Here is an 18,160-nt window from a genome sequence, read left to right as displayed (position 1 = left end):
AAAAAAAAAAAAAAAAAAAAAAAAAAAAAAAAAATACTTCACAAAAGAAACACATATCCATGGTACCCTGATGATGCCAGAAATAAGTTGTGGTAAGGTAAATCAGAACATATAAATGCAGATGATTGCTTTCCACTGCTTCTAACACAAAGGGTGGGAAAAGCTAGGCTCTCATAAAGTAAAAATTCCAGTTTCTCTTAAAACAGCTGGCAAGAAATAAGGTATTACACAGTTCACACAAAATAACATACAGATGTATTCATTTTTCTAATGTAATTATCAGTGAAAAACAATACCTATTTGGATCAGAAAAGAAAGCCATAACTGCACTTGTAATTCTATAGAGTAATAAAGAGCATACATTCTAGAAATAAGGCAGTGACTCATTATCTGGAGATTTCCTTTTATACTGAATGTCAGTCAGCATTTAGTTACTGTGGCAAAATATCTGAAAAAAATCAAAGTAAAGGGAAAAGATTTACTTTGACACAGTTTCAAAGGGGTCAGCCTTGATAAGCTGGCTCCATTGTTTTGGGGCCTGGGAGGCGGTAGAAATATGGCAGAAATGAGTGATACAGGAAAGCTGCTCACCTCATGGCAGCCAGAAAATTGAATGCACAGAGCCAGAGGGAAGAGGTCTACAGAGACAATACAGTCCCAGCTCCATGACCCACTCCCTTCAACGAGGTCCCATCTCTTGTTTCCACAACCTCTCAATAATATCATCAAATTATGAATCCATCAACAGATAATCTATTAATGAAGTTAAGAGATCTCATCCAATCATTTTCCAAAGTCCCCACCTCTGGACACTGCCGCACTGAACTGAGGACCCAGCCACCAAAACACTAACCTAGAGGGACATATCATACACAAGCCCTAATGGGAACAGACCAAGCAACACATGTATTACGCTAAACAAGAAGGTGAGGAGGGGATGAGTGGGACCCTGTTCCACTAGTAAATAATATTCTATCCATAAAATGAGACAAATTCAGAAAATTGTCAAAATGTCATTCTTTATTTTTGGACATGTAGCATGTTTTAACAAATCAGTTACATGTGCAACTGCTTATAACATAAAAAGAATTACTTTTAATAAAGTCGTCATCATTGTAAGTTCACTTGCAAATAATTGTAAGGAGCAGGAAGAGCAATGTGTTTCCACATACTGACCAGTACAACACTGACAGTTGTAATTAAAGTATCCAGGAAGCCTGAAAATGAAGATTTAACTTAAGACAAATAAATTTATTTCCGTTTAAAAAAAGTAAAATAATTTTGACTTGTAAATTACACATTTCATATGCAAAACTAATCACTTTAAAATTCTATTTTCATCTTAAATAAATGACAATTCAAGAATTAAATAATTTCTAAAAAAAAAACAAGAAGTAAAAGCAGTAGTGTACCATTAAAAACTGCTGAGTAGAATAAAACCAAATATTAAATATTTCTCACTTTATCATGAATATTGGCACTGTTTATTTCATAACTATGTCAGTTTCAACACATGAAAATCTTAGTAAGACTGAATGGTTAGGGTCAGTCCATTTTTCTCCAACGGAAGAATTCCTAACTTCTACATTGTAAAAATTGCACTCTTGCATCTGTGTTTTAGTATAAACAAAATGCTAATATATTTCTTTTATATCAGTGGCAATCGGGTAATAGGCAGAAGATACTTTTTTTTTTTTTTTTTTTTTTTTTTGGTTTTTCTCCGGTACCGGGAACCGAACTCACGACCTTGCACTTGCCAGGCAGGCGCTTTGACGCTGAGCTAAATCCCCAGCCCCTAGAAGATACTTTTTAAAAGGTAAGACGTTTTGTGAATGCTGTCATTAAAAATATCCTGTACAGAATCACAATACTGACAGAATCTATCTAGTGCACACACAAGTGCCTCATTATTTTGATTTCACAGTCCTTTTACACAAAAATTTATTCTGAAGAGTTCAAAGAATAATACACACCACATGGATAATCGGGGGTTAAAAACCCATGGCTCTGGGCAACAATGATTACAGTTAACATCTATCCACAAAGAGACTTGTGTTCCTAAAATTTTCAGACTTGGTCTGCTATAAATAAAACATTCTGGAGTAAAGCCTGTTCCACACTGACAACACTTATCAGACATCAGCTAGGCCACAGTGGAGGGTAGTGACATATCAAAAGGGTAGAGTAGCAGCTGGTTTTGAGATGGCACACCTCATACATTCTGCTCAGATAACAAGAAGGCATTTACAGAGGACTAAATTATGCACTGAAAAATGTGGAGGCTTTCTCTGCACTATCATCAACAGTGATATCGGTCCCTAGAATTTAAAAAAGCAAAAGGGCTCTTCATAAACAGAACTGAAGATGAAGGCTCTACCTAAGAGAATGCATACAATAGGATCAAAGAAGGACCTGGAATATGCCAGCAACTTCTTCCTGGCACTAACTAGCATAAGCATTTTTGGCATGTTAGATATTTTACCTTTTAACGTCAACCATGACTATAGTAAGCTGTCTAAGTGATAAACAAAGAGTGAATGCATCCCTGGTCCTTCACAGCAGTTTACACACAGCAGGTGATCAAAACATGCTGGTTAGCTAAGAGACCATCCGAAGAAACCTGCTGAAAATATGTAACACCTACTGAGAGGACCCAATAAACGTTTAAGAGCATCGCTTTACTGCCTAATAGATATATATGAACATGACTTAAAGGAGTTCCCATAATTGGTATACTTCCCTAAAGAAAACTTGTAAACATTTGGTGAATGTCTACATAACGGTTTAACATTAAAAACTGGCCAAAAAATGCCCAGAAACATTTGGCCCTTCAGCACCCAAAGCTCTCAAAAAGTAATGTTAAAACATCTCTGCTAGAGGGATTTCAGTATCTGAAAAATTTCATACCTGAGTGGCTTAACCGTTCTCTCCTAAACTGTAAAGAAGAAGTGCAAGAAGTTTCTACACTCAGGAATTGCATAAGTTTTTATCTTTCCTCAAACTAAAACATTGAATGATATAGAGGTAGCATAACTTACTGAATTAACTTCAAAAAACAAAAACAAAAATAGCAAGGTTATTTTCAATCATCTTAATAGAAGTGTTAGAAATGTTTAAAACATTACAAGGCAGGCTTTCTTCTACCTCGTTTTAGACACCTTCTCATTCTCACCCCTTTTTTCACTGTGAGGACAGTGATGAGTCCAGGCACCCCTTGGGCCAGTGGCATCTATTGCAACATCAATGACAGAATCTGGAGTGATCCATCTCAGTACGATAAGGAACAGATAGTTGAGCACAGCCAACAGAGCAAAAATGTGGCCTGTGACTGAGCCGCAGTGAGAGATGAGCCTATCCAGCCGCTTGTCCACGGACAACACATCTTCCTTCAAGACCAACTCATACACCTGGAGGACAGAAGGCCAAGAATGAATGCTGGGAGTCAGAGCATTCCAATCATAAACGACGACCCACCCTAACCAAGAATGTTTCCAAAACACATGCAAACAGAAGTCACTAGTGTTTGGTGTTGTTACAAAAACGATGCCCTTAATGAATTTCATCACAATAAAGAATGCCATCTGACTGAGAGCTTATTGGGCACATAATCTGGGCAAAACACCGGGCTAGACACTGTGATACAAAGAATAAGCTAGAGTTGCTTTCCCCTAGGAGAACAGCATCAATTTCAGCCGAGTAGTAGAATACCCAAGTCCTGCAAAGTCCAAATAGCTTTTCAGGTCACAACTGCAGGGGTGATATTTAATTGAGCAGTGACTTGAGAGGTGTTCAAACAGGACCAGCCTTTTCAGATGCTTTGGGTGGAGAAAGCTCTCACTGGTCTCTGCCAGACAAAAAGCACAATTACAGCACTACAGTAAGTGGGCTTCTGGGGACACACAGGCTCTTCTTTCAACAACTGTGCAAGGCCATCCATGCTGCTGTGCATGGTAGGTAAGGATATGGAGAAACACTTCAGAGATTGCAAGCAGAAGAGGGGAAGATGGGGTAAACTTTAATAAGCAGTACAGGTCAAATGTTGGCAAACAGAGTCTACTGCTGAGAACTGGTAGTGCGTGACTTGCTTTTTAAAACTGAGGGGCACTAAACTCTAAAATATTAAAAACAAAGATCTTTAAATATACCTGTGTAGAACACATCAAATGAGCCAGCATTCCTGTTTTGCAATTGCACTTGGGAATTACTTGTGCTTGGTCTCACATAATGGACCTGCAAATTGTCTTCTTTTGAGTTCAAGAAGTTACAACAAGTGCAACTTCTACAGGTCAGTGGCCTTTCAAAGGTACGGCATGTTTTCATCTAGCTCTTCTACCCTGAGGACATTTTAAATACAAGCATTTTAATCAGAATGATGTTGAGGATTATGTTGAGGCTGGCAGATTGTAATCGAATAGTGTGCTTAGAGCATGAAGTCCAATTTAATTTTGTGATCAATTTTCTAAATAGCACAGTTAAACTAAAAAGGATTGAAAAGGATCAAAATGCCCTACAGTTAAAAGACCAAATACAAACTGATCTGTTTATCCAGCTCTATTTCAGGTCAAGTTATTTATTATCTTAAGCAATAAAATAATAATTTACTTCTATAAAGAGAATGTGACAATCTGTTATAGATGAGAATTTGCTTTGTTCTAACTGTATGCTACAAATTACCAGACCATAAGAGAAAAAATATATGTGCTTCACTATTAGTTTAAAGATAACTACATGAAATATGATTATAAAAACAATCTGAATTAGCTCCTCAACAACTGTCACCATAGTCCTTTTCCCCCTGAATTTCTTACCTATCAGAGCTCAGAGCTCTGAAGTTGCATGAAGTCTACGAAGAAGGTAAAGACAATTTACAGAGCTGTGGTTCTGTAGGGCGATCAGGGCGTATCTCCAAAAAACCTGCCTAGCCATGTATTCCTGCCAGCCATACCACAAATTCCATCTCTGCTCCCTAGAGGTCACAATAGACTCGAGGGGGAACTGGGAGATAACAGACAGGAAGACGGAGGACACAGAGCATGAAGTAGCTACTAGGCTGATTGCAACACACATTTCCACGGGTGCCAGACTCCAACTTCCAAAGGAAAAGGGAAGCTGTCTCATAAGGCAGAGAAACTCCAAGACTTTTCTAGAAGGTCAGATGCCTTAGACCCTTCAGCTGAAAACTGCTATTTCAGAAGTATCTTATTTCAATGTACACGTTATTATCGATGACCACGTTTGGAGAGAAAGAGGTTTGTGAATTCATATTCAAATATGGATTCATCTTGTATATTGAAACTTGTAATTCAAAACACGTAAGAACACTTTATAGTAAAGAGCTGCATTCAGTGGAAGACACCTTGCAGTTTCCGTTTAGTCTGATACATGGCAAGAGGCAAAAGCATAAGCAGTCATGAGAAAGACTTAAAGGATGAAACTGAGAAGCAGTGCAGGCCCTTTGGGAGCCACTTCTCATCACGTACTCTCCTGCTAAGGTGGCAATCTATTTTCTGTACCTGTCCTTTTAGGAGTGCTCTGTTGCTGCTTTCCATTTGTCCTCATTTTCCCCACTTTTCATGTTTACTTTCAATTCCAACTTACTATATTCTCTATTAACCCAAAGATGCCAAAATCATTTTCTTCTGTAGAAATTATATTGGTTAGCAAAAGCACGACAGAAGGTTCAAGAAGTAGTTCAGAATCAAATATTAACAGTTACAAAGCAACTGTAAGCACCAAAACCATGTATTTGCTAATAGACCTAGATAATTTAGAATTATAAACAGTCTTAAGAAAACATCAATACTACTTTTGCCTTTAATTTGCAGGAATTCTAGAAAATTCTGTGGTTTCCCCAAGCCCAGTTTAATCAATCGTTAATGATATTTTCAGATGTTAATGCAATGATATGAATAGAAACTTAGCCCAGCACATACACAAAAAGTAATCCTTAGTTCATTTCTTTCCATATGGAAGACAGTCCATAAACTTAACCAGAAACATTAATGGCCAACTTGTATATAAGAGAAACCAAATGGTACGTGAAACATCAAGTAAGAGCTCAGATAAACTTTTTTCTCAGCATGTGACGTACCTTTTCAGTTCTTCGCGCAACATTCTTCCAGGTGTAGAAAGTCTTTACTATGTTATGGATATTTTCTGGGGTTGGAAGTGTCCCCGACTTCAGCTGGAAAATAGCTTTTTCCAACCCTTCACACAGAGATTTTACTGAAGGCTCACAAAGAACAATGAGACTTTCTGGAAGCACCTCAGGAATTCCACCAACCTTGGTACTTACAACCTTCAAGAGAAAAAAGGAACACATGATCCACTGATAACCACCTCAGGAAAATCATCAAAATGAAGTTAAAAATGATCATGACATGTGTCCTATTATTTTTTCGAAATACAGATAAAGAAATCCCCACAATGTAACACTTAAAGCTTTTTACCTGTAAACCACAACTGGCTGCTTCCACAATTGCCATGCAGAATGCTTCGGTAAGGGAGGTATTAAGAAAAATATGTCCTTGAACTAAGACATCTCTAACATCCTTGTGTTCTAAAGCTCCCAAAAGACGCACCCTGATTTTTTAAATGAGAGGGGAAGAAAAAAGGGAATGAAAAATCATGCTCCGAACATTTAATTTCTAAGCCAAGTCAGCTATTTATATGCAGATTCCTACTAGTGCTAATGTTTTCCACCTCAAAACATTAGTATAACCAAATACCTAGCTAAAAAAGCCCTATAAAGCTGAGATACAACTCATAAAATGAACATATTTCTAACTTTTTAACATATACAAATTTGATCTTCCCCAAACCTAGTATGTGTTTAATGAAAATAGTGATATGACATGGAAATCTGTAAATATTCCCAATCACAGTGCTTTGTTTTTGGGCTTTATGATGTTTCCAACACCTATTCCCCAATGTCAAATATCAGGCTAACAGAAAAAATGAAATTGTGAATTTTAATTGTGTTTTTCATTTTATATAAATTCTTTAAAAACAGGTCTTGCATTACATTTGCATATCAGTTACATGGAGGAGAAGCAGCACATCTAAGGCAGGCACGCAGTCAAAACCAAACATCGGTAATTGATATTTTCTTACCCACAATATGAAAGCCATCAGTACCTGTCATGTAGCTGGTATCTTTCCCGTACTTCTTCCAAAATAATTCTCTTTGGTCCCTCTCCGCCAATTATGAAATTTAAATTTTGATACTTCTGACAGAGTTCAGGTATTATGCCACAAAGCAAATCGGTACCTGAAAACATAAAGTTGAATGTTGGAGATATTAATGTTTCAACTTCAAAATTCATCAGAACTACTGAGAACTTCCTTATTAAATATTAGGTATAGCATTTTTGAAATACACAAATTTACTGTCTCACACCTATCCTGGGAGTGGAATCATTCACAAACTGCCAACAGTCCCCAAGGGTTGTAATTCTTGAAGATACAGACCCTGACATGCATTGTTACCTTTTACACAACCAAATTATGGACAACTGTTTCAACCTACTTAAGTGATTTACTTGGACACGTTGTCTCCTTTTACAAAAGGTATTAAATATTGAAGTTAGCTAACTAACGTTTCAGTTATTCTTCTCCATAGCACACAGCCTACTGGAGCTAGAGATCTGGGTCTTGCCCCAGTTTCTTTTCTTCCTTCCTCTTTTTTAACAAGCAAGCCCTTTGATCACAGCTAAGTACACTAATCTATCAAATGCAGAGATATATGTACCTAAAATCCCAAGGTCTCTTTCAGTTATAAAATTCTATCAGCCTATGACTCCATTTCCTGCCACAAAAAAGAGTTAAGCAATAAAGTCTAAATGCTGCCTCCACTTTGTTCAAAACTCAGCTTGCATGGAGAATTTTGCAACAAACACTACAGTATTTGCCATAAAGTTAAAAAAAAAAAAAAACAGTCCATTCAAATCAGCTCTACCCTACTTCCTGAGAATAGGTAGGTAAAGGCAGTAGGACTGCAACGGTCAGATCATTCCAATCCACAGAGCAAAAAGGATTCATCTTTATTCCTTTCTTCAAAAGAAATTATTTTCCTACATTACATAAAGAACACCTCAGATAATACAAGGCAATTGAATAAATCATGCCCTACTAGTCTGCAAGTTAATGACTACCCAAAGCCACAGCAATGTTGGCATTACCTGGGAATTTAGTTCATTGACAACTATTCATATACATTTAGAAATAAAAGGAAACATAAAATAATTCAAGTAGACCTGTTTATTCATTAAAAATAAATGTGTGTGTGCTCACACACTGGATTTCTTATACTGATCTTATTCAAAATAGGCAGACTTATAAAACAGTGGCTGAAATTATACATATATATGGTCATTTTTATTAATGCAAAGTAGGATTCATTAAGCAAACTCTGTTGGTATTTTCAAAATATTATATGTAAGAAAATACCCATGTAGTTTTTTTTTAATTAGGAAGGCTTCTCATTAAAGTCTTAGCTAACTGTGTTTCAAGTCTATTACCAAATCCATTCACTGGATTTCTAAATAAACCAGAAAGTGAATTAATGACCGTTAACATTTAGCCTCCCACATTTTCTTCCTTTTACTTTGTCCTTCACCCTTCTTCCCATTTCCTTCCTTTGTAATACAAGGTTAAAAGTCCACTTTAAACAAAAGTGGAGCAATAATCATAACTGCTGATAACAGCTACTACGTACTGAATTCTTACTATGTTAGTACTTTAAACGCACTATACCTTTTAATACTAACAAGCACCATAAAAGTAAAGAAACTGATTAATACTATTAATGCTATATAATAGTATTCTAGGAATAAAAGGTTTTCCCCTTCAGTCCAAAAGATTATTCTGGTGCCTCTAAGATTGTAACACAATGGAACATTCAAAGACTTAATTGCCATCCTCACATAAAATAGACAAGGAAAATTCCTGGCTTGAATTGCTTTTAACACTCAGTCTAAAAGTATCTGAACCTTCTGATCTGTCCTAGGACATAGTGACCCAGCTAGGGAACAGGAAACCTGAACTCCAGAAGAGCTGGACTCATATTTGTCATCTGTTACTTACTGTGTAACCTGGGAGAGTTACATATCCTGAGACTGTTGCTTTGTGTGTTACAAGCAGGTAACATGTGCCTACAGTTGTTGGGAGGGCCAAGTGAGGTGCTGCGTCGGGCACAGATTTTCACAACTGCAGAACACATTGTTAGGTTATCGTCAGCGCTACAGCAAGAAGTGGGCTGTGTCAGCACACACGGAGCACTGCGAAACGCCAACCGAGGGCAAAGCAGGCTGGAAAGAAGACGGCTCAGGAGCAGCCAGCCAGGAAACACAGGCAAAGAAAATCTGGATTTATCTTCTTAATTAATCCACCTCAACGGGCTTCTCATAGCTGGTCCAATGAACACCTCCAGAGGAAATTGATTTGATAATAAAGAATGGACCATTAATATAATTACTCACTTTTGGGCTATGGATGTGGTCATTCCTTAGTAGAATATTATTTTTGCAGAGGGCCTCACATATGGAAAAGCTTCGATAAATATTTGAGCACTGAACTGAGAACAGGAAAGACTGTAACCTCCACTCCACTGGTGATTAGCTCAGCTGATTAAAACACCACACTAGTGAAGCAGAGGTAATAGGTACAAGCAGTTAATTTTGCTGATCCTCTATGACACTTACACACACACACACACACACACACACACACACACACACATTCTTTCTTGCCCATCTCGTAAAAGTATGTTATTCGATTAAAAATAAATCAGGCACACTTTCTAGGCTATAATAAACACATCACCAATGCACCAAGTAGAACAGAGAAGAACGCCAGCTGATTCATATCCTCCTGATGAAAGAATAGACACACATCACGATCCTCACCCAGAAAATGCAGCTCGGTCCAAGTCTTCTCACCACCTCCACTTAAGTAGACTTTCTATTCCAAATGTGAACTACACTGACAGAGGCCTACATCTAGATTTTGGGGCTGTCCCCAGTACACTGCTATACTTGCTTACCAAGAATCTGTGGCATTTGTGCACGAATGTGATTTCAGCTGCATTTGCCACTGAACAGGGTAATTAAATACCACATAAACTGACAACCTTAAGTTTCTATGAAAACTGAGCTGAGTAGTTTGAAAAATCTAATAAAGCACAGTCACAGAAAAACATTCTTATCAGATGAGGGATGACCAAACTACTGTGTAAAACTGAAAGCAAATGAAAAACCCAGAAGCATATTGCTTAATGTACCTTTAGGTTTTCACCCCACTTCAAAAAAAAAAAACAACCCAGGTGGCAACAGTAGATTATTATGCTTTGTGAAGGTGACTGCACAAGATGACACAGGTGAAATCAGTGAACCAGTACTCAAAGTCTGCAGCTCCATGACCAAGCACTGGCAATTCAGTGTATTAATAACGTTTTGAGTCAAGTTCAAATATTTGAGACTACGTATTATTTTTCATGAGGCCCAACTTTAAGTGACACTTGATTACTAAACAGATTTTCAAACAGCACCGAGAAGACTAATGTTTCTAATAACCTAACCACTGTTCAGAGTGCTGATAAACAAGCCTCCATAAATTCTACAGTAGTATCCATTACTGTTGCAAAGGTACTATAAACAATCCTTCTTGCTAACAGCGAGCACTTATCGAGCACAACCTAGGCTAAGTACATCACTGAACTTTCACAAAGTTCCCACTGTCACTTGAATTAAACCAATGAAAAAACTGAGATAGAGATGTTAAGTAACTCATCCTCGATCACACAGTGGGATACAGCCAGCCTCTGACCATGGCCCATTTAATCCTCCTCAATTAATCACTTACCTGCCAATGTTATTAACATCATATATATGATTAAATGAAACAAGCAACTACGAAACAGTAGTATGCAGAATAAGCCCACTGATTTTAAGCATATATACCCATGCATAACAGACAGGAAGCTATAAATCGAAGCCTTCCTTTGGGTCATCTCTGAATAATGTAGTTACAGCTAACTTTACTTTTCATGTTTGTGTTTTTCTTAGCTTTTAAAACATCTGCAAAGACGTTACTTCAGTAATCACAAAGAAAAGGCCACGTGATAAGCTCTTGTCCTTTATTTCTTATCATATGTGGGGGGCTGATTTAATTTTTTAAAAGATCCTACCAACTAAACAGCATCAGGTTATTTTTATTTTTCTGTAACTATTAAAACATCCAAGGTTGGAGGTAGCATTCATCACTAAAAACTTCTCTTCTTGGATGTATAAACCAAGATCAGATTCTTTGCTACAGTTAATGAAGAAGTCATTATAAAAACATAAAACAAAATAAAAAGCCAAACAATCATTAGATACAAGTATTCAACAGCTTTCTATAAGGAAAAAAGTCTGCAATGCAAATACAGCTATCGTTTCATTACCTTTTCTGTAAACAAGTCTGCTGACAACAACAATAGTTATACTATCATGTCTCCTAAATGGATCTGGAGTGAAGTCAGTAGGATCTACCGCATTAGGAATGACGGACACTATTTCAGGCTTCAGTGCTGCTCTTAGTACAGTATTTTCCTTACTAGTATAAGAGACACAAATGATGTGGTTTGTGTCACAGAGCGACACAGTTAGAAGCTTGTTTGTGAGCACCGAGCTGACATCAGCAAATCCAAAGAGGGAATGGTCCGTGAAGACTGTATGGAGCCCCATTGTCTTGGCGTGGAAGAGAGCATCATGGGCCATGGAAGAAAAAGAACTATGGGAATGGACTATTGTGACTCTCTCCCGAACAAATATGTACCTGAGCAATGGCAGACTGTGAAAGAGGGTCGTGGCTGTAGATTGGTTGTACATGACTTTCAGAGGCAAGTAATAGACTTTGAGGCCATTAGTGAGGTAACGGATGCCTTTTCGATCTCTGTAAGCATGGGTAACAATTATGACCTTGTGCCCTCTTTGAATCAGGCACTGAGAGAGCTGGTATATGTGGCTTTCCACTCCTCCCATGTTTGGGTAGAAAAAGTCAGATACCATGCATATATTATGAGAAAGGGCTGTACAGGTGGAAAACTTTCCAGAGTTAACGGAGGAGCATAGAGCTGAGGGAGGCTTGACATGCCCCCCTCCTCCTCTATAAGCCATGCTGAAGTGGTTCAGACATTGGTTCTTAGAGCAACCCGGCTAAGATATGTGTCCTCTGTTACCTGAAAAAGAGAGGAAAACAGGATCTCAGCTCAGAGACACAGGCATTCCATATTCCAAACCCCATTAGCAGTACTTTTAATGTTAAAGTACATTTATCAGCTTTTCCCCTAGAAATAAAAAAGCACATAATGAATTTACTCATTTGACACTTACACGCTTAGCATTTACTATACCATGCAACTAGACTCTGCAATGTCTTAATTTCGCTGTAAAAATACTGCTACTCAAAATTGTGCCTGTTATACCACACTATATAATGGTGTGCCATGCTAGAGAGTTCGTTATTAAATATAAATGCACACATACACATATGCTTATTTCCGTTCTACTGTATCACTTCACCAGCTTCTACTTATTAACTCTATATCAGGCACTACGTGCTAAAATGTTTTCTACATTTTACTGTAACATCACTGAAACCCTACAATGAAGTCCATATTGTAAACGGAAAGTAAAGCTTAAGGAGGTTAAGAAATTTGTCCCTCATCACTCAGCTTTTTAGAGGTAGTACAACTGTTTCACCGCTGATCGTTCCTGCTGCTTGCATTTGGATCTAGTTTAACACATAGGATGCAGGAAAAAGTGATGTGCAAATGTGTATCCTTGGCCTCAAGAAGGCCTAGTGGCTTCCACTTAAGTACTCCCGGCTACTCTAAGCAATCACTTAAGTCCAGCTACGGTACTATGCTGGAAAGGCATCAGGGAGGCAATGTGAAAAGGGAAAAGCTCTCAGACTACATGGAGAAAACCAGACCCCAGCCACTGCCCTGTTTTCGGGGTCCAGTTTCTAGCCAAATTGCTACTCCCTAAAAGCAGCCTCCCTGGCGACCACTGGCAAGAATAGCAGAAGCATCACTAGCTAATCCCAGTAGATTGCAACATCATGAAAAATAGTAAAATGGTTGCTGTTTCACACCACTAAGTCTCAGGGAGGTTTTACAGAACAGTATAAATAAAACAGACCAGGATTTGAATCTACTTACAATGGTCCACTCCTTATTTTTGTAAATAAAGTTTTACAGCAACACAGGCCTGCCCATTCATTTATGTGAATGGCTACTTTTGGGCTATAATGGCAGAGTGGCTGCGACAGGGACCATATGACCAACAGAGTCTAAAATATTTACCATCTGGCTCTTCACTGAAAGTTTGCTGATCTCTGCTCTACAGCTTAGCCACTGATGCAATTAATCTCATAAAGTTCTTCTAGTATTAGCTTTGTGTTTACACTAAAATATAACTGGAGCTGGAATTGTCTTTTTGAGACCATCTCTTTCCAAGGGCACCTGGAGCTTATGCAATGGACAGTCCAAATTTTCTCCCTTCTTATTCAAAGATGATGATAATCAAACTGCTCCCATCACTTGTCTTCTTAACCATTCTTTCTATTACATAGTGTTTCCTCCATGACTGTCCCCTTTCAGTGTGGAATCTGAAAATAAAGGCTAAACTAGAGATGGGCTAAATGTGGGGCCGTTTCCTACAACCTAAAGTGGGTAATGTTTATCTCTGGGGTCCTCCAAAGTCAGGTCAGTGCGAAATATTCACTCAGGATGCAGTACTACTATAGATTCTTAGGACTTCTAAAGCTAGAGCGTCTTGGAGACCCGGTGAAAATCTTCTTAGCTTTACAAATAAGATTTCCAGAGCTCCAGAAACTCAACTATACAAACAGAAGTCATCCTAAAGCTCTGAGTTTCAAATTTCAACTGCAAAATCAGAAAATACAAATTAACTGTGTGAAGTCTGAACTACCAATTCTCTCCAACAAACTCATCTATAGCTTAAATATATTCCCAGAAATACTCCATCAATGTGTGTGGAACATAATGTAATAATTAATATTCAGTATTACCAAATACTGAGATTCCTCAAACTTGCACTTTTAAGTGGTTTAACTAACAAGTGTCTTACTGTGTTTTGTCACCTAAACCTGAACTTCCAGTTCTATGCAGTTTTAAAAGATGAATGATAACGAAAACAGTAGTGAGCCAAATGAAATTACTTAATTTTTTTGTCATTAATCCGCAACATTAAAGAGTCTGCCTGCCATCCGATTATCACTCCCAACACCTTCATCATTTAAAAGCTTGTACAGCACACTCGTAGAATCTTAGATTTGAACCGAATCTCTCTCCTTAAAAATGAGAAGCCAGACAACTTTGAGCGATCTGTCCAAGGCTCCCACTCAGCCCCTTCAGTGGCAAACTCGTGAAGATCTTCAATTTTTTGCCCGTGGCCAAGGAACCGCACAAAGTCCTTAGCAGCAGAGGCTCCTGAGGAGCCTTAGGCAGTGCAAGTGGAGGCTGGAGATGAAGAGGACAGCACTTTTACAGAATCCTTGGGCGCTACCCGGGTTGCACTCCTTGAGAGGTAGCCCAAGAGCCAAGGAGGAGACACCCCGCTGTCAGCGACCCCACAGAGTCAGGCAGTATCTGGCCACGCCCAAAGGAAGGAGGAAAACGGCCGGAAAGTGGGCAGGGGTCTGAGACTCCAGGTCCCCGAGATCCCAGTCCCCTGCCAATCTCAGCCACCGAACTGGCTCCAGCTCTCCAATCCCCTTGGCCCCACTCCACTCTGCGGATCCTCAGACCCGGCTTCCGGGCCTGAAGCCCAGTAGGCTTCACCTGTTTTATAGCCTGCCAGGCTCCCACGCGAACAGCACAGCTCCGTCCCATGCAGGAGAGAGCGCCAGAAAGGAGAGAACAGACGCGCACTTACCGGCGAGTCCCATGGCCGCCTGTGTCCGGACCTCCCGCGGCTATAGCCAGAGTCCCGCCTCGCATTTCCGAAGCACCAATCCGGGGCGTCCGCGCCCGAGCGCCGCGCCCCCGAGTCAGACAATCAAAAAGTGGTGCTTAGATCACGTGCAAGAGCGACGCTCAGTCGTCCCCACCCCTCAGCGTGGGAGGTAGCGTCAGCGTGCGTTTGCGCATGCCTATTGGATGCTGCGGAAGGTTGGGGGGGGTTCGCCCTCTGGTTGCCTAGTTACAGCGTCTCTTTTCAGGAAGCTGGTTATCACCCTGCTTGCTTCTGATTGGTGAGACTTGGGCAAGAAGGCTACTGAAATCCAGGGTCATGGTGGCGTTCTATTTATGATTATTTGCCACAGCAGAACCGTGCTAATTCTTGGGGTTGCCAGACGCAGCATTTGTGTAAAAATACACAAATTTTTAAAATCAAAGCAAATCAAAATAAATAAAAATATGAACTTAGAATTTCATATAAGTATGTTCCAAATATTGGAGATGTCACTAAACAATTACTCGGTGTTTATTTAAAATTCAAATTCAAGGGCACATCTGTATTTTATCTGGCAACCCTGCACTCTGGGGCGGGGAGATCTGAAATACCTAGTCCCGCTCAAACTGGTTCAACTAGCTGTGATGACTGATGCTTGGCTAGAAGGCTGAAGAATCAGTAGGAGTGAGCTGATGATCATTCACCTTTACAGCCAGCACTTGCAGTTCCCAGCCCCACTAGCTTGCACTTTTGAGAACCAATTCCTTTCTGAGCACCATCATCACCACCATGACTAGCACCCCTTTAGGACCTTGAGTAAACCTATGAAATCCTCAGGTTTAAGTTTTATATTCCTCTTGCCCTCTGCAGTCCTCCAGAGATAATGAAATGCTTCCACTTTTGTATTTTCATAGTTCCTTGGCAATGAACATTTACGCTTCAGCTTCTGTCCTGGGCACCGAGCATTAAAAAGTAAATAAATCATGATTCTGTCTGTCAAAGACTCACAATCTCATATGGTACACCACTGCATTTATACTCAGTTAAATCTTAAGGAACAATATCCACTTAAAGTTATTTTCTAAAAGTCAAAAGAAAGTTTTAGTTGCAGAATTGACAGACAAGTCCGGAGATGATTCTAATTACAGTATTCTGCCTAAAGCTATGACCTGGCAGTATGACTTTAGGGAATTTTCTTAGAAATCACTAAAATTAGAACAAAATACTTAACACACTGTGTTCTGATTACACTTAGTAATATGTGAGGGCAATCAGTACTACTTCTAGTATTAAATGACCTAAAAATGGAAAATAAATGTAGAGCTTATCTTCCTTTGTATTTACATAAGCAAATGCATATGCAAATTATATCATTTGGATAATTTTGGATTGAGAAGACAAAAAATATGTATTGACAGCCTCCCATCAATGTGCAAAACACAATGTAGATAAAATGTGCCATGCGTATTGCCCCATAGGAACCAAGATGGAATCAGCCACATGTAAATTATCTAAGATCAAAGATAGGAAGTATTAAATGCTGTAAGAGAAATGCCAGAAAAATACTGGGAATTCAGAGCAAAGAGTATTTCTGTCTGGAGCATTTAGATAGAGGAATAAGTAGAGGGTGTCTGTGCAACTCTTTAGAGCAAGATCATTTCATTAACAAAGTGAACAAGGTACAGAGATAGGCCTTGGCTATCCAGTGAACACTGCTTTGTAACTACACAAGGGAAGAGATGGGGAAAGGATACAGACAGGAAAAGGGTGGCATTTTTAGTGAAGGTTAGAGCAAACTAGTAGAGGATCCTACTGAAGGTGAACTTGATGTTGAGCCAGACTCCCAGCCAGTATGATATTTTCAGTTAATATTTTTTAAGACTCTTCACTCCTTCTTCTGCTTCAAATAGAAAAATGAGAATAAATTGAATATAAATAAGAAAAGTAAATGTTTTAGCTGTAATTTAAAAGAGAAGATAAACATTTCCATGCATCAGAAACAGAGCCAAAATGTAAAATAGTGATCAGGACCAAAGCCATATAGGTACTGGACTCTGTATCTGGCAACAGGAACACCTGATCCAGGGTTCAGCTTCTTTAGAATAATAGAAATTAGCAGGACTACTACATGTGTGGCTAAAGAAAAGAGCCAGTTTTGAAAGAATGTTATGCTGGTGGCCTTCAAAAAATCACTTGCCATTATGGCACCCTGGTCTAACTCTCTCTTACACTGACTCTGGATTTTGGCCATGTGACTTGCTTGTCCAATGGCACATTAGTAAATGAGATGCCACAGAGACTTAATAAGTGTTTATGGACTGAGTCATATCCTGTTGGACCTTTCCCACTGAAAGCCAGCGATCATGCTATAAGGCTCAGGCAAGATGCTGAATGATGAAAAGCCACATGGAGAGTGTCTTGGTTACTTTTCTCACTGCTGAGACAAAATACCTGATGCCCAGAATTAAGGAAGGAAAGGTTTATTTAGCTCACAGTTTGTGGAGGTTTCAGTACATACTTGGCTGGCTCCAAGGCAGAGTGGTACATGGCACAGGGCAACTGTTCATGGCTGTGGAAGATAGCAAAAGCAACAAGAGCAAAACGGGAGGAGTGGCAGAGAGCAGGATCTTTCCCTCCCTTGTATGGTATGCAAACTACCTGCCCCAGGGCGGGTGTAGCGCTCACACCCATAATCCCAGCATTGGACCATGGATCAATCAAAAACTCTAGAAGGCTGCCACGTGACTGCATGAGGCTTTGGGGGGACATCCAGACACAAACCACAACAGAGAGAGATTCTAAAGAATCAGAGGTCTTCTTGTGTGCTCAAGTGGTAGGTGAGTTCCCAGCTTAATGTAACCACTAAAATGACTTTAGCCTAAACTATGTGACACAAAAGAACCTCCTAGCTGATCCTGGTTAAACTCACAGATCATGAGTTGTCTCAAGGCACTAAGTTATAGCGTGGTTTATTACACACCAGCAGATAACCAGGTATCATTGCTTAACCATTTATCCCACTTGTGAATGAAGAATGAAAGAATTTCTGGCAACAGTCACTGCCTTTCTGGAAATATAACCTTCCTACTGACCTGAGCCAAGCAAAGTGATCTACAATATGGCACTATGACTACTAAGCAGACAGAGAGAGAGAGAGAGAGAGAGAGAGAGAGAGAGAGAGAGAGAGAGCGCTTTAACTC

General features: G+C 39.2%; 1 protein-coding gene across 3 annotated transcripts; it reads right to left on the bottom strand.

Moving 5' to 3' along the window:
• Window positions 1-1,752: 1,752 nt before the first annotated feature.
• Window positions 1,753-14,996, bottom strand: Piga (phosphatidylinositol glycan anchor biosynthesis, class A). Of its 3 annotated transcripts, XR_001231864.1 has the most exons (7): window positions 14,940-14,991; window positions 11,441-12,325; window positions 7,138-7,270; window positions 6,450-6,582; window positions 6,092-6,298; window positions 4,146-4,334; window positions 3,326-3,407 (listed from the first exon to the last, which is right to left on the bottom strand). XR_001231864.1 is itself a non-coding variant. In XM_005409170.2 (6 exons), the coding sequence occupies exons 2-6, from the start codon at window positions 12,153-12,155 to the stop codon at window positions 3,141-3,143; spliced, it is 1,455 nt and encodes a 484-aa protein (XP_005409227.1). In that variant the 5' UTR covers window positions 12,156-12,217; window positions 14,940-14,996; the 3' UTR covers window positions 1,753-3,140. The 3 variants fall into 3 exon arrangements, 2 of the variants coding, with proteins under 2 accessions (XP_005409227.1, XP_013362468.1); XM_005409170.2 differs by lacking the exon at window positions 4,146-4,334 and having other exon boundaries at window positions 1,753-3,407; window positions 11,441-12,217; window positions 14,940-14,996; XM_013507014.1 differs by lacking the exon at window positions 4,146-4,334 and having other exon boundaries at window positions 1,753-3,407.
• Between the last annotated feature and the right edge of the window lie 3,164 nt (window positions 14,997-18,160).

Source organism: Chinchilla lanigera, unplaced genomic scaffold, assembly GCF_000276665.1.
Source record: "Chinchilla lanigera isolate Chin_1 unplaced genomic scaffold, ChiLan1.0 scaffold00118, whole genome shotgun sequence".
Lineage (NCBI taxonomy): Eukaryota > Metazoa > Chordata > Mammalia > Rodentia > Chinchillidae > Chinchilla > Chinchilla lanigera.
This window is presented reverse-complemented; position numbering and strand designations above follow the sequence as displayed.

Bases quoted from the DNA above. Each gene is read 5' to 3' on its own strand.
- Piga (XM_005409170.2), bottom strand. From the start codon at position 12,155: ATGGCTTATAGAGGAGGAGGGGGGCATGTCAAGCCTCCCTCAGCTCTA. The intron at 6,583-7,137 runs GTACTGATGGCT...TTAAAAAATCAG, and splicing joins AGATACCAGCTACATGACAG to GGTGCGTCTTTTGGGAGCTT. The intron at 3,408-6,091 runs GTACGTCACATG...TCTGTCCTCCAG, and splicing joins TTGCGCGAAGAACTGAAAAG to GTGTATGAGTTGGTCTTGAA.